Below are 13,057 nucleotides of genomic sequence, written 5' to 3'. Positions count from 1 at the left end.
GTAAACAGAACATGCCAATTCGTCACTTGTACATCACGCCGGTGTGTTGGAGAGCCAACCCACAAAATTACAAACCTGAGTACGACGTTTCGCCAATAATTACAACTAACTTCATCAGGCTGTCGCTGTCACCGGATGAAGCTAGTTGTAATTACTGGCGAAACTTCGTACTCAGATTGTAAATGTTGTGGCTTGGGTCTCCAACACACCGGTGTGCTGTACTAGTGTAGTAAGTATATATGGAGGCTTTGACGACAGGATCGGAGGCACACTTATTTATTACACCAACACAGTTATTACAGGTCACTTGGCTACAGGGACTTCTCGACAGCTAACCCCTCTAACCTATACCAACTCCTCCACTACGGGACTAGGGGAGGCTATCTGTCCCAGCTTGGTTAAGCTGGGATCCCGGCTCCCTGAGTCACCAGACCAGCTTCGTCTGGGCTCTCGGGGCCACGCCACCGGCTTGCCCTGGTCGGCCCTTAGAAGGACAGCGAGCCAGGGGAGCTCCGGGGCCTATACTAGCAGGTCTTCCTTCTTCTCTGGTTAAAGCTGAGTCCCGACTCCTGAGCCCTTTGGCTCATCACCTTTTATAGGACTCGCCCCCGAGGGGGGGCCCGTGGGGGATGCACATGCGGACGTCGGTGCGAGCGCCCCCCTTGTGTACGGCCGTAACCCCGCCCCTTGTGTTTGTTGGCCATCCGTGGCCATGCATAATCACACGACAACATTCGTAGCCATGCGCAATTACACCTCTACATCACCCCCCCCTGTACAGCTCGCAGCCGTCCCTGGCTGCAAAAAAAATCAGAATAAAGGTGTATCCCTCACGAACCCCCGTGTGTGTGCCTCGCGTAAATTATTTTTAACAAGAACAAGAGAACTTTAACAAGAACAACAAGAGGAAGAGAGAGAGAAAAAAAATAACCCGACGCACCCTCCCCGAATAAACACCCCAAAACCAACATATATATACACTCCGGACGCCACCCCTCCCATTGTCCGCAAGGCCCCCCAACGGCCGACCTCACAAAAGTCTGCGCGTTTTGGCGCGCATTCTCGCGGCGGGCCCGTCACAAGGGCCCGTCCTGGCACGCTCAGTGACGGTTGTTGACGGTCCGGGTGCAAGAGAGTCAGGCGTCGCTGCCGAGTGACCCCCGACCCCTCCGGGAGGGGTTGGTGGGCGTGGGCCCGTCACTCCTGTTTCACCTGGGGACGGAACAGTTGGCGTCAGGTTAGGCGAGTGCAGCGACGACGGGGAGTCGGCGACACCCTCACACGTTTGGCCATGCGTGTGTGTGTGTGAACCACGGGGCGGCGCGACGAATGGTTTTAACCTTGAGGGGTGCACATACCACCGGCGCCTCCCCCATTTGACGCGAACACATTGCGGCCGCAAAACCTGCACGACCTCCACTGGCCCCCGCCACGGCCGTACCAATTTCGACGAGGTTGCCAGCGGCACCTGAGGACAGTGCAACCACGCCCTGTCCCCTGGTTCCCATTTGACCACCTGCACCCGCCCCAACCGAAGCCTCTCGTTCGCCTTCTGGCGGAGTTCAGAATTTTGCACGGCCGCTTCCCGCGCCTCAGACAATTGAGCGATGTTAAATTTAACGTGTTCGGACAAGTTAGACTTCGCCTGGGGCGCCGAGAGCTTCAGCTGGGTCGCCACAGGGGGGTTAACTTCGCGCCCATACATTAAAAAGAAAGGGGAAAATCCGGTGGCCGCATGGGGAGCCATTCTGTAGGCCTGCAACACACCGGCTATACGGAGGTCCCAATCCGTCTGGGATACCGACACCTGCTGGGACAGCATGGACGTGATGGTCCGATGCAGCCGTTCCACCATCCCGTCAGTTTGTGGGTGATACGGAGAGGTCCGAATCTTCTCCGTACCCAAGAGGTCGCACACCTCACGTAGGAGTTTACCAGAAAAATTCCTACCCTGGTCAGTAAGCAGCCGTTCCGGAGCACCCTTGTCGAGGACATAGCCCTGGACAAAGGCCTCCGCGATGGCTGCTGCCGACTGGTTCGCCAGGGGCCAGGCCATAGGCCATCTCGTGAAGTATTCAACCCCCGTTAGTAAATACCTATTGCCCCTGGGCGTAGCGGGAAATGGGCCAAGTATGTCCAGAGCGACGAGCTCGTTAACCCGGGAAACCTTTATGGACTGCAGCGGAGGGTTGGACCCCCTAGCAGGTGGCTTCCTCTGCGCGCATTGCGTGCATGACCCCAAGAGATCCCCCACGTCCTTTTCCATGCCCGGCCAGAAGAAATCTAGCTGGAGCGTGGCAAAGGTCTTGTGAACCCCCAAGTGCAGAAGCCGCTCATGAACAGCCCATACCACCTTACCCCTTAAAGCAGCAGGCACCACGAGCCGCTGGCGCCGGGTTTTTCCATCCCAGTGCATTAAAAGACCCTGGAACAACCCCCACGAGTCAACGTTTTCCACCCCCTGGCCAACCCCCCCGGCGCGACGGCGCAGAGCGAGGAGGGAGGCGTCCTCCATTTGGAGGCGTCCCCATTCCGCGACCGACAACCCCAGCAACGAATCCCTCCCTTCTTGCTCGATAGGACCCGAAACCGAAGGCGCATCGGCAGCGGCCACGAGGACCGAATCGGTGGTGACGTTCGGAGGCCTACAACGCCCCGAACCCAAGAGGCACGCGCACTCCGAAGTGGGTGGCAATCGCGACAGGGCGTCAGCGTTCGTGTGGCGGAGACCCTTACGATATGTGGTGACAAAGTCATAGTCTTGGAGAATCTCCAACCATCGAGACAACTGGCCCGATGGTTGTTGAACCCGCAGGGCGTATTGTAGGGCCGCATGATCTGTACGGACGGTGAACCGCCGACCGTACAGATACGGACGGTACTGCTGAATGAAATAAACAATCGCCAATAATTCCCGACGGGTAACGCAGTACCGCTGTTCGGCTGGAGACAGTACCCGACTACCGTAAGCCACCACATGCTCTACGCCCCCAATGAGCTGGGACAGCACGCCCCCGATGCCCGTGTTACTTGCATCTGTATCGAGCAAGAAGGGTTGTGAAAAATCCGGGTAATTCAACGGCGGAGCCCCCACCAAAGCATTCCGGAGGGCGCGAAAAGCAGCCTCCTCCTCCGGCCCCCAATGAAACCTGACTCCCTTGGACGTCAAGGCATGCAATGGTTTCGCAATCGTAGCGAAGTCAGCCACAAATCGCCGATAATACGACGCGAACCCAATGAAACTCCTGACCTCTCCCACAGAGGTGGGAGTCGGCCAGGAGCTGATGCATTCCGTTTTGGCGGGATCAGTGGATATCCCCGAGCGCCCAACAATGTGACCCAAATATCGCACCGATTCGCGGAGTAAATGGCACTTCTGTGGTTTAAATTTCAAATTGGCAGCCCGCATTTTGAGAAAAACAGCACGCAACCTCTGGAGGTGTTCCTCGAAGGATTTGCTAAAGACGATGACATCGTCTAAGTAAATCAAACACAAATCCCATTGCAAACCTGCCAAGACCAATTCCATTAACCGCTGAAAAGTTGCCGGCGCAGAATGTAAACCCATCGGCAAGCGGTTAAATTGGAAGAGACCTTGCGGTGTACGAAAAGCAGTCTTAGGTTTCGATTCGTCATCCAGAGGAAGCTGCCAGAATCCAGATAGCAAATCGAGAGTGGAAAAGAATCGCGCACCGGCCAAGGCGTCGAGCGACTCATCCATTCGAGGAAGCGGGTACGCATCTGCCACAGAGATTTTGTTGAGACGCCGAAAGTCGACACAAAACCGCAGTGAGCCGTCATGTTTTTTCACCAAAACGATCGGCGCGCCCCACGGGCTGTTGGAAGGGGAAATGATATCGGCGGCTAGCATGTCATCAACAGCCGATTTGACATGATCCTTTTCGGCGGGACTCAACCGAAAGGGATTTTGGCGGATTGGCGCGCTGTCACCCGTGTCAATATGGTGTCGCAGCAATTTTGTACAACCAATATCAAATTTGTGTTGACTAAAAACGTCAGCAAATTCGCTCAGGAGAACTCGCAGCTGCGCGCGCTGCGAGTCGGACAGGTCCACTGAACCCGCGCAAAGCGCATCCAGCCATCCGTCATCACAGTCCGAATGCGGTCGCGACGGAGGATCGGTGGATACCTGACCCACGAGTGGTTCCTCATAGGGCACCGGCGTTGCGTGTGCAAGCACGGTCCCTTGAGGAACCACGGCCGTTCGCGATCCCACATTAAGGACTGCAATGAAGGGGTCCCCATCCCCTCTCACCATGGTCTGAGCCGCGAGCAAATCGGGCCCATTGACCCCGGCCCGAGATGGACCCAACAAGACCCCCCGATCCGCAACCCCTTCATCAAACGGCCGACGCAACCTAAGAGGGACGAGCATCTGAGCCCCCGGAGGTACGCGCACAGTTTTTGTCACGAGCGCCTGCACGGTGGCAAATGCCCGACGCTCCGTGGTGGGGGAAGACAAAAATGTAACGCGTCGGCCCGATGGGAGCTCAATGCACCCTTGGTCAATCAGGATACGGATGGGCATTTTGGCCAGAAAATCCGTCCCCAACAGGCACGGAACCGCGAGTGAGGAGGAAACCAAAACAGGCCCGGATAATTTAATGTCTCCAATGCAGATAGTGGCGCGGATTTGGCCAATAATGCCCAGCGAGCCCCCGTTAGCGGCATAGCACGGCACGTCAACAGGGAGCAAGGGACGACTTTGAACGGGAAGGATGTTATAAATCAAATCAGATATAATGGTCGCCGATGCCCCTGTGTCAATTAAAATCCGCACCTCTACCCCATCAATGTGACCGACCACGACCGATGATCCCGCCGACGCAGCAACGACACGATGGGCGAGCTCCGACCACTGACCCGGTTGGAGCGCTCGCCGCATTACCGAACAATCGCGCGCGACGGACGGGGAATTTGGAGCCCTGTTTAGTTGAGCGCGTGAGTGTGTGTCGGATGTGTGCGTGGGCCAAACGTGTGAGGTGCCGCGACTCGCCGTATTTCTCTGCTGGAGCTTGGGAGGAGACGGCGTGGCGTCCTGACGAGGTGTCGCCCCGCGCTGACGGGGAGCCCGGCATCCTGACGCAACGTGGCCTTGCAGGCCACAGTTGTAGCAGCGTGTGAGCGCCCCAGATGTCCTGGGCTGCTCCTGGCGGCTCGGTCCATTCCGAGCCTGCGGTGCCGCCGATCTCCATTCCCCTCGCCGCTCCACCCCGCAGACCTCCTCCGATGGGAGGGCGGTGGCCGCCATGGCATGGCCGGCCGCCCCCTTTGCCGCCTTTCGGCGCAGGGACCGCAAGCCCCCGTGGATGTGGCGCGCGACCAGCAGGGACGACATCTCCGCGTCGTCCTGAGCCAGGACGTTGACGTCCAGCTCATCAGCGAGTAGCAGCAGCTTCTCAGCCACCATGGCATCCACTCCTTCCTCGTCCATCCTTGGAAAAGCAGCCTTCGCCAGGGCCAGGAGAGCCGTCCGGAAGGCCAGGGGTGATTCGTTGGCGCCCCGACGCCGATCGTGGAACAGCTGCCTGCAGTCCGAAGGCGGCCCATAGACGGCTGACAGCAGCTGCAACGCCAGGTGTAGAGTGGCGCGCTTTTCCCTCGGCGCCGAGGTGAGGGTAGCCAGGGCGTCGTTGTCCAGCATCGCTGGCAGCGCGCGTAGAGCCTCGGCGTCCGACCAGTTCGCCATCTCTTGATGAGCGATGAACCGCCTCTTGAAGCCGCCCCAGTCTCTGTCAGCGCCGACGAATTCTTTAAGAGGCGGCAGACGCTGCTGTAAGGCGGCGTCCGTGGCTGCAGAACGCTCTCCGTCGCTCCCCGCCGATGATACAGTGTGGGCGGGCTGTGAGCATGGCATCGCCGGTCGCTCTGATGTTGACGCGCCGGCCGGCGTTGATGATGTCACGGCTTGTGCTTGGCGCTCAGCAGACACGTGACGCGGGCCGGCCCCGCCCACCGCTCGTACTGTAGAGATGGCGGGAAATTTGACCGCGAGCCGCGTCGGGGTGGCGGGAAACGTCGCCCCGCGTCGGCTGCCGTCGTCGACCCGCGCTGCTCCTCCAGCCCCCAGCCGCGTGATCTCCTCCAACGCGGCGACCGCGGCGTAGAGCAGGTCCGCCAGGCGGGAGTGGGCCAGCTGGAGTCCTTCGGCCGACGCATCCCCCTCCTCCTGTCGTAGCGGCGCGGGCGTACTCGGCCCCGGCTGCTCCGATTCGACCCCGGCCATCTCCGGTGGTGATTCGGCCCCGGCGTCTTCCATCTCTGACTCCCTGGTACGTGTCGTCCCTCGTGTGTCCATCGTTGGACGTTTTACTTCTGACACCAGATGTAGTAAGTATATATGGAGGCTTTGACGACAGGATCGGAGGCACACTTATTTATTACACCAACACAGTTATTACAGGTCACTTGGCTACAGGGACTTCTCGACAGCTAACCCCTCTAACCTATACCAACTCCTCCACTACGGGACTAGGGGAGGCTATCTGTCCCAGCTTGGTTAAGCTGGGATCCCGGCTCCCTGAGTCACCAGACCAGCTTCGTCTGGGCTCTCGGGGCCACGCCACCGGCTTGCCCTGGTCGGCCCTTAGAAGGACAGCGAGCCAGGGGAGCTCCGGGGCCTATACTAGCAGGTCTTCCTTCTTCTCTGGTTAAAGCTGAGTCCCGACTCCTGAGCCCTTTGGCTCATCACCTTTTATAGGACTCGCCCCCGAGGGGGGGCCCGTGGGGGATGCACATGCGGACGTCGGTGCGAGCGCCACCCTTGTGTACGGCCGTAACCCCGCCCCTTGTGTTTGTTGGCCATCCGTGGCCATGCATAATCACACGACAACATTCGTAGCCATGCGCAATTACACCTCTACACTAGTGACGAATTAGCATGTTCTGTTTACGTGACAATCCTTACTATTTGGCTGTGTCGGGTGGTGGTGCGTTTAACGACACATATATTTACACGATCTAACCCAAAAAACCTCTATTATTCAGATCATGGGTTTTGGCTCTGCAGCAAAAAGTGAATGCTGCAGCTATGACCATAGGCCAACTAATGTTGATGAGGATGATATCGATCATGTTAATATTGATATTCATGTTGATTTGATGATGTTGCTACCAATGATATATTACTGTACCATGCATTATGCAACGTGTTAATATTTTATACAGATCTAATTAAGTGTAACACAATTACTTCCTTATAGAAAAGTGTATACAGTAATACATCTGTTCACGACTCCTCTGGGAACGAAGATCCTTTATAACGAAGTCGGCTGTCGAGGGACCCTTCACCGCCATATTTTTGCAAAAAGATTAACAAATATATATTCTGAAATCATGCAAAGCAATTCAAAAGAGTGACATTTCAATCGCGCCCTGTGAACTCAACCGAGTGGGGTTTGATGACATTATCAGTAGCCAATCAACAAAGAGTTACGAGAGTCTCCCTCTCCGGCCCGCCACAGCTCGAGGTCCTCGTGTTGATAAAATTGGATCGTTTTTTTCTAGTGGCAAAAATATTTTATTACTACCACATTAAATCATCCAAATGACCATCTAGCGCAGGGGGTCGGTAACCTGAGGCTCCGGGCCCACATGCGGCTCTTTGGCTTCTCTCTTGTAACTCTTTGGCTGCCCCTTTGCGGGCAGCCGTTTATTGACAAAAAAAGTAAATCTTAAACGTAATTTAATGCAAAGATAATTAGCGATGTATTAAATACGACAGGGAATGCGTCACTATAGAATGTCTTGGTGACGACAAAATGTCCAGTATTGTTAAAGAGTAACTCAGGGGGACACATACTAAATAGACGCAGTTTATTCCATCATATTTTGTTTGTCAGAATTTGTCACCTGCTATGTTTGTGTATAAGTAGCTCTGCATGGGATGCGGCTCTCGAACAATTTTGGTCAAAGACAAAAACCAAAGGAATGGCTATTCTTCTTACTTGAAAAGTTGTTGACCCCTGGTTGAATGCAAGTTGCCTTACTTGGCAAAAAGTACAACGTAAATCCCTCTCCTTGGAAACGAAAATGCAGATCATAAGGAGGTGCGTTCGTTAGGGCTAGCGCAGTCCACCTTAATGATCATTTTAAAACCAAGCAGACAAAGTAAAGCCGATTGTGCGGCCATGTTATCCTATTGTACCGCCTTCTCTGAAGTCTTGGAACGCATCCCAATGCATCCTTTGTTATATCTACCTCTGGTAACAAAGTTTCTGATAAGGAAGTGACGTCATGGAACTAATTTTTTTCATTAGCAGAGGTATTACTCTATGTTGATTATTATTTGACGTTTTCTAAGCCGCACCAGTTTTAACAAAGGGCTTCAGAGCGCTGCAGAAAAATATATCTCGAGTTTATTAACACATCATAGGAAATAAGGAGGTTTTTAGTTTCTTTAGAAATGGGAGAATCTCAGTGGTCAGGTAGAGTAGGTTTTCAGGCACAACGTTCCAAATCAGAGAGCCAAGGACCTAAAAAAGCCAAACTCTAGAAGTTAATGCCGAAAGCGTGGCTATGTGAGGAGCTCAAACTCAAATATTAGGGCAGTTGTTGAAAGACTGCTTTGTGAATAAAGCACAATAACATTATTGGACTTTTCCACAATATATATCCTAACACACGTCAGTGATACATGATGTCCAGTTGTGCTTGACAGATGTTCTATCTTGACACTCGTAAACAAACTCATATGCTCCATTGTCGATGGATTTGCTGCCGCTTCTTGAAAGGGTGTGCGACAGCCTGCTATGTAGCATTGACATACAAAAGCAATGTAATATCCTAATGTTTGTGATTCTATGGTTTTGTTAGGTTTTAAAAGTTATTGTTACGTTTTTTTTACGTATGTTATATCAGTCATAGACATTTTATTTAACTCTCGATCGTGTTACCTGCCTTATAGGTACTGGACATGTGTGAAAAAGAGCTTCATTGCTCATCGGATTCCTCCAAGATAAATAAATATTCAGATTCTGTGTTATCTCAAGATTTATGTTTTGCCCTGCATTGTGATGATTGCGGAGCCCCACGGGTTAGGATGATATCTTAAGAGTATTCATATGGACAGTGAAAGAGATGTGTAATGCAATTAAACACAATAGTGAAGATAGAAATATTTAGTTCTTAAATAGTTAAAACATCTGTAACATTAACGGCAAGAAACAGGCTAGCCGAAACTGAAGGAGCATCCAACGAGAATGAAAGACCTCACATCGTGTATTTTTTTGATATTTATATAAGTGGCAACCTCCCATTTTCTGAGCGCCACTGAGAAGCAATAGAGAACAATCACGGGTAGTTGAGAGAGAAAATACCATTTGGGCAGCAGAAGGGAAATAGCGACACTTGCAATCGGATTTATGTCAATGGTGATCGGAGGCTTGGAGAGATGATGGGAGGCAATGTTTGATAACAAAAGAGATTAGGAGCAGCTGAGGAGCAGAAAGCGTCTTCTCGTAGTGGGTATAAACTGTATTACACACTTACCATTGAGATGAACGTAAGAAAGATGATGCCAGAGATCAGCGCCATTGCTGTCACTTGCTTTGGCTGCATCGTTACAAGCTTGGTGTCAAAATGGTGTTACTGGAGCACGAACCTAACGATGAATATCGCTGTTATGCAGCGTTGCTTAAGAGAACGTCACTGTAAAATAAAGCGCATATGCCTTGTGGCCGTTGAACATTTGTACAGAAAACCCCCAGCTGGACCACCCGTGGCCATGAGTGTAAAACACTTAACTCTTAAACATTGTCGCTGTCTATCAAAAGTACAAGTACATGTAGTCTGAGATAAACTTACTCTGCAGGTTTATAGACTAATAGCAATCATTAAACAAGAAACATTGCAACGCAGGTCCTCTGCAGCTTCCTTCCACTGTTGCGTGACAAGGTATGAAGCTAGACTAGTGGCCAACCTGGAATGTAGTACCTGCATGCAAATACTGTACTGTTTCATTTGTTGAAAATGTGAGCTGAATACCATGCAAGTCACCTTGTGACGTCCCTCTAAACACATCTTTTCATTACAAAAACGTGTTTTTTTGCTTAGTTTTCTTAAGTTCATGCCCCCACCCCACCACAGTTAATATATTTTGAATTTACAATGCCTTATTAAAATGATAAAATATGATATGGAACGTGTAAATGTGTAGAGGTCATCTGGGGACACGGCCAAGTCACGCAAGGGACAATGGATCACGCCCAGAGACGTGGTTAAAGAAACGCGCGATAAGGGGGATTAGGGAATTGGGTGAAACACAAAAAGATAAATATTGGTGGGGGAAGAAGAGGCTGAAGTAAAAAAAGAAGTCTCCGTACCCTGCCCTGCAAGTGTTCGTGTTGGTATTGAACGGAACAATACAGTTCCCCTACCATTTGCAATAATTCCCCATACACCTGTTTTCAAAATCATACAATTAATTTGGGTTCACGGTGGATTTTGTGCTATTGCTTTAGATGCCACCAACGTGTTTACCAACGCTGAACACTGCTCGCCAACACAAATGGAAAACTATGGTGAATACGACTACAACCGCCTGTCTGGCACAGCGCAATCTTTTCACCAGATGGGCAATTCTGCAAGTAGCAAACCTCGCAGTGACAATTCATAGTATATACTGGAGTATAATTTTGAAGGTCATTAATTTTGTTTGAAATGCTTATTTGTGGAACAAGCCAATGGTTTAACACAATGGTAATTTTCTATTTATTTGTTTGAAATGCTTATTTGTGGAACAGGCCAATGGTTTAACACAATGGCATGGCTCACAACATCAAAATGGAGATATCTGAAGGTACAGTTTGTAAAGGTGTTTGTTTACAAGCATGCGTGCAATAAGAGTTCCAGTGTTGAGCTTAAGTCTTCATTTGGGCAAGGGATGAGGAACCTACGACCCAGCCCGCAACTTAATTTGATGCGACACAAGGCCATATCAGGCCTTCTGCTTGGAAACTGCCCAACAATATTTATTGTGACTGTACGCATCTTAGCCACTCTAATTTGGTACTTCAAGGAATTAATTTCAACCTGGCAAAACTTGTGTTTATATTATTACCACACTCATTCACTTCTGTCCCTTTTATGTCCCCGTGCAGTGACAGAAGTCACTGAAGTGTGCATATTAATAAAGTGGCCGATATAGTCATGGGCAGCCGCAACGTAAATATTCACTCAGGATCTTGGCGGTGCCGGCTCAAAACTCTGATCTCTGAGGCACCAGGTTACCTGTGATAGTGGCCCTCATCCTGCAGTGTACTGACAAGTGTTTGTGTACGTATACATGCGAGTACATCAAGATATCTCACCATTTGAAGATCTCGGTCAAACAAGCGTCAAACTGCAATCACCCTGTAAGTCTTGCCAAACGTGCATTCTACCCTTGTGTAGTGTTTTTACATGACTTGCAATCAAGAGCTCGCCGGTTTCAAACCGTCAGCGTTCGAGTGTAAATAATGAAGACGTTTTAAAATATCCCCTTGGTCCACCCAGCAATGTAAATGGTTACACAACAGTCAATCGGTCACATGGGGTGAGCTAAAGCGTGGGACATCTGGCCATCGTGAAAGAGTAATAATAATACTTAAATGTTATAAAGCCTCATTCATGCTAATAGCATCACATAACGCTGTACATTAATTATATATATGAGGACCAAATCCCATATACAGCCAGTACCAAGCAAATGAAACCCCAACTACCAAGCAAAACACATAAAGAAATTATTTTAAAACATTAAGAAATGGCACGAAAACAAAACCGGCGGCCAATTTACTCTCTAGAGGAGCTGTCTGCTAGCAGTGGACAAGTACTTGTGAGGGCTACCCCTTTACCTCATGTACGTTTACATTATTGGTGGTGAAGGGCAATGCTTGATATCGTTGGTCAGGAGTGCGAGGTCTCAAACAGCGAGTGTCGCTGTCTCTGTTGTTGCCTCTGCCCCGCGTCTCAGGGGAGGGAGTCGAGGGCAGCGCTTGGGAGGAGAGGGGAGCGGCCGCCTGCGCTGGGAGGAGACGGAGGAGCCACCAGCCACTCCGTGGGCAGCTGGGACAGCAGCAAACAGTGTCGCCCAGCTCGCAGGCAAGGGCCAGGATCGATGTACGGATGCAAGACTGGGGCTGGATCAAGCAAAGCCACAACCACATCAGGGCCAACATGTTCGCATAATCTTTGTAGAAATGACTTTCGGTAAAGTGGCAACCGAGGAAGGGAACACGCCCGAGAGGACATCTATATATATAAAATCGTGAATGTCTGTCTGTCTGTGTGTGGATTTCGGACCATACGCACTTTCATTGGACGGCGGTTGCCCCTGGCAACGGCTAGCGACGCCTTCGCCGCTTTCATTGGACCTGGCAACGGCTAGCGACGCCTTCGCCAAGGGCTGCAGTTTCATTGGACGGCGGTTCACCCCTGCCAACGGCTAGCCACGCCTTCGCCACTTTCATAGGCTCCGTAAATAATTAAATAATAGCCATTACTCAGTATTGTTCGAGCGCTAGGGGGGGGGACCGGCACCCGTACCCAGCGTCAGCCGGGTGGGAAAATCAGGCGAGGCGGTAGGCTCTGCACGGTGCTAGGCCTCGACACCCACCACGCGAATCTAAGGTAAATTCATAAACGTTTCACGTCCTCTACAGAGTCGTGAGGGAAGGAGAGTGGCGAGGGAGGGAGAGTGGCGAGGGAGGGACTCAGCCTCAAAACGAGTAACTGGTGTGCCGTTTTCACATCGGCACTGGGGAGACAAAAGGCGGCCGGGCGTGGTGGATCCAAGTCCCGGGCGAAGCCGGGTCATGTCTATGTGTGTATGTGTTTATGTGTATGTCTGTGTGTCTTTATGTATGTGTGTATGTATGTGTGTGTATGTGTTTGTGTATTTGTATGTGTGTGTGTATGTATGTCGGTTTTTTTTATGTGTTTATGTGTATGTCTGCGTGTCTGTATGTATGTGTGTATGTACGTGTGTGTTTGTGTGTATGTATGTTTGTTTGTATGTATGTGTGTGTATGTGTTTCTGTGTATGTATGTGTGTGTA

The 13,057-nt window shown here is 51.3% G+C and overlaps 1 protein-coding gene across 3 annotated transcripts in view; it reads right to left on the bottom strand.

Moving 5' to 3' along the window:
• The window catches only part of LOC133359179 (tumor necrosis factor receptor superfamily member 6-like), a 30,552-nt gene extending 20,629 nt beyond the window's left edge, over positions 1-9,923 (bottom strand). For all 3 annotated transcript variants that reach the window (XM_061577595.1, XM_061577596.1, XM_061577597.1), the window contains exon 1: positions 9,511-9,923. In XM_061577595.1, coding sequence (XP_061433579.1) covers positions 9,511-9,579 — 69 coding nt within the window. In that variant the 5' untranslated portion in view covers positions 9,580-9,923. The remainder of the gene's footprint in view (positions 1-9,510) is intronic.
• Positions 9,924-13,057: the final 3,134 nt, after the last annotated feature.

The sequence above is a fragment of the Lethenteron reissneri genome, chromosome 64, assembly GCF_015708825.2.
Source record: "Lethenteron reissneri isolate LAM-NWPU_2019-01 chromosome 64, ASM1570882v1, whole genome shotgun sequence".
NCBI classification, from domain to species: domain Eukaryota; kingdom Metazoa; phylum Chordata; class Hyperoartia; order Petromyzontiformes; family Petromyzontidae; genus Lethenteron; species Lethenteron reissneri.
This window is presented reverse-complemented; position numbering and strand designations above follow the sequence as displayed.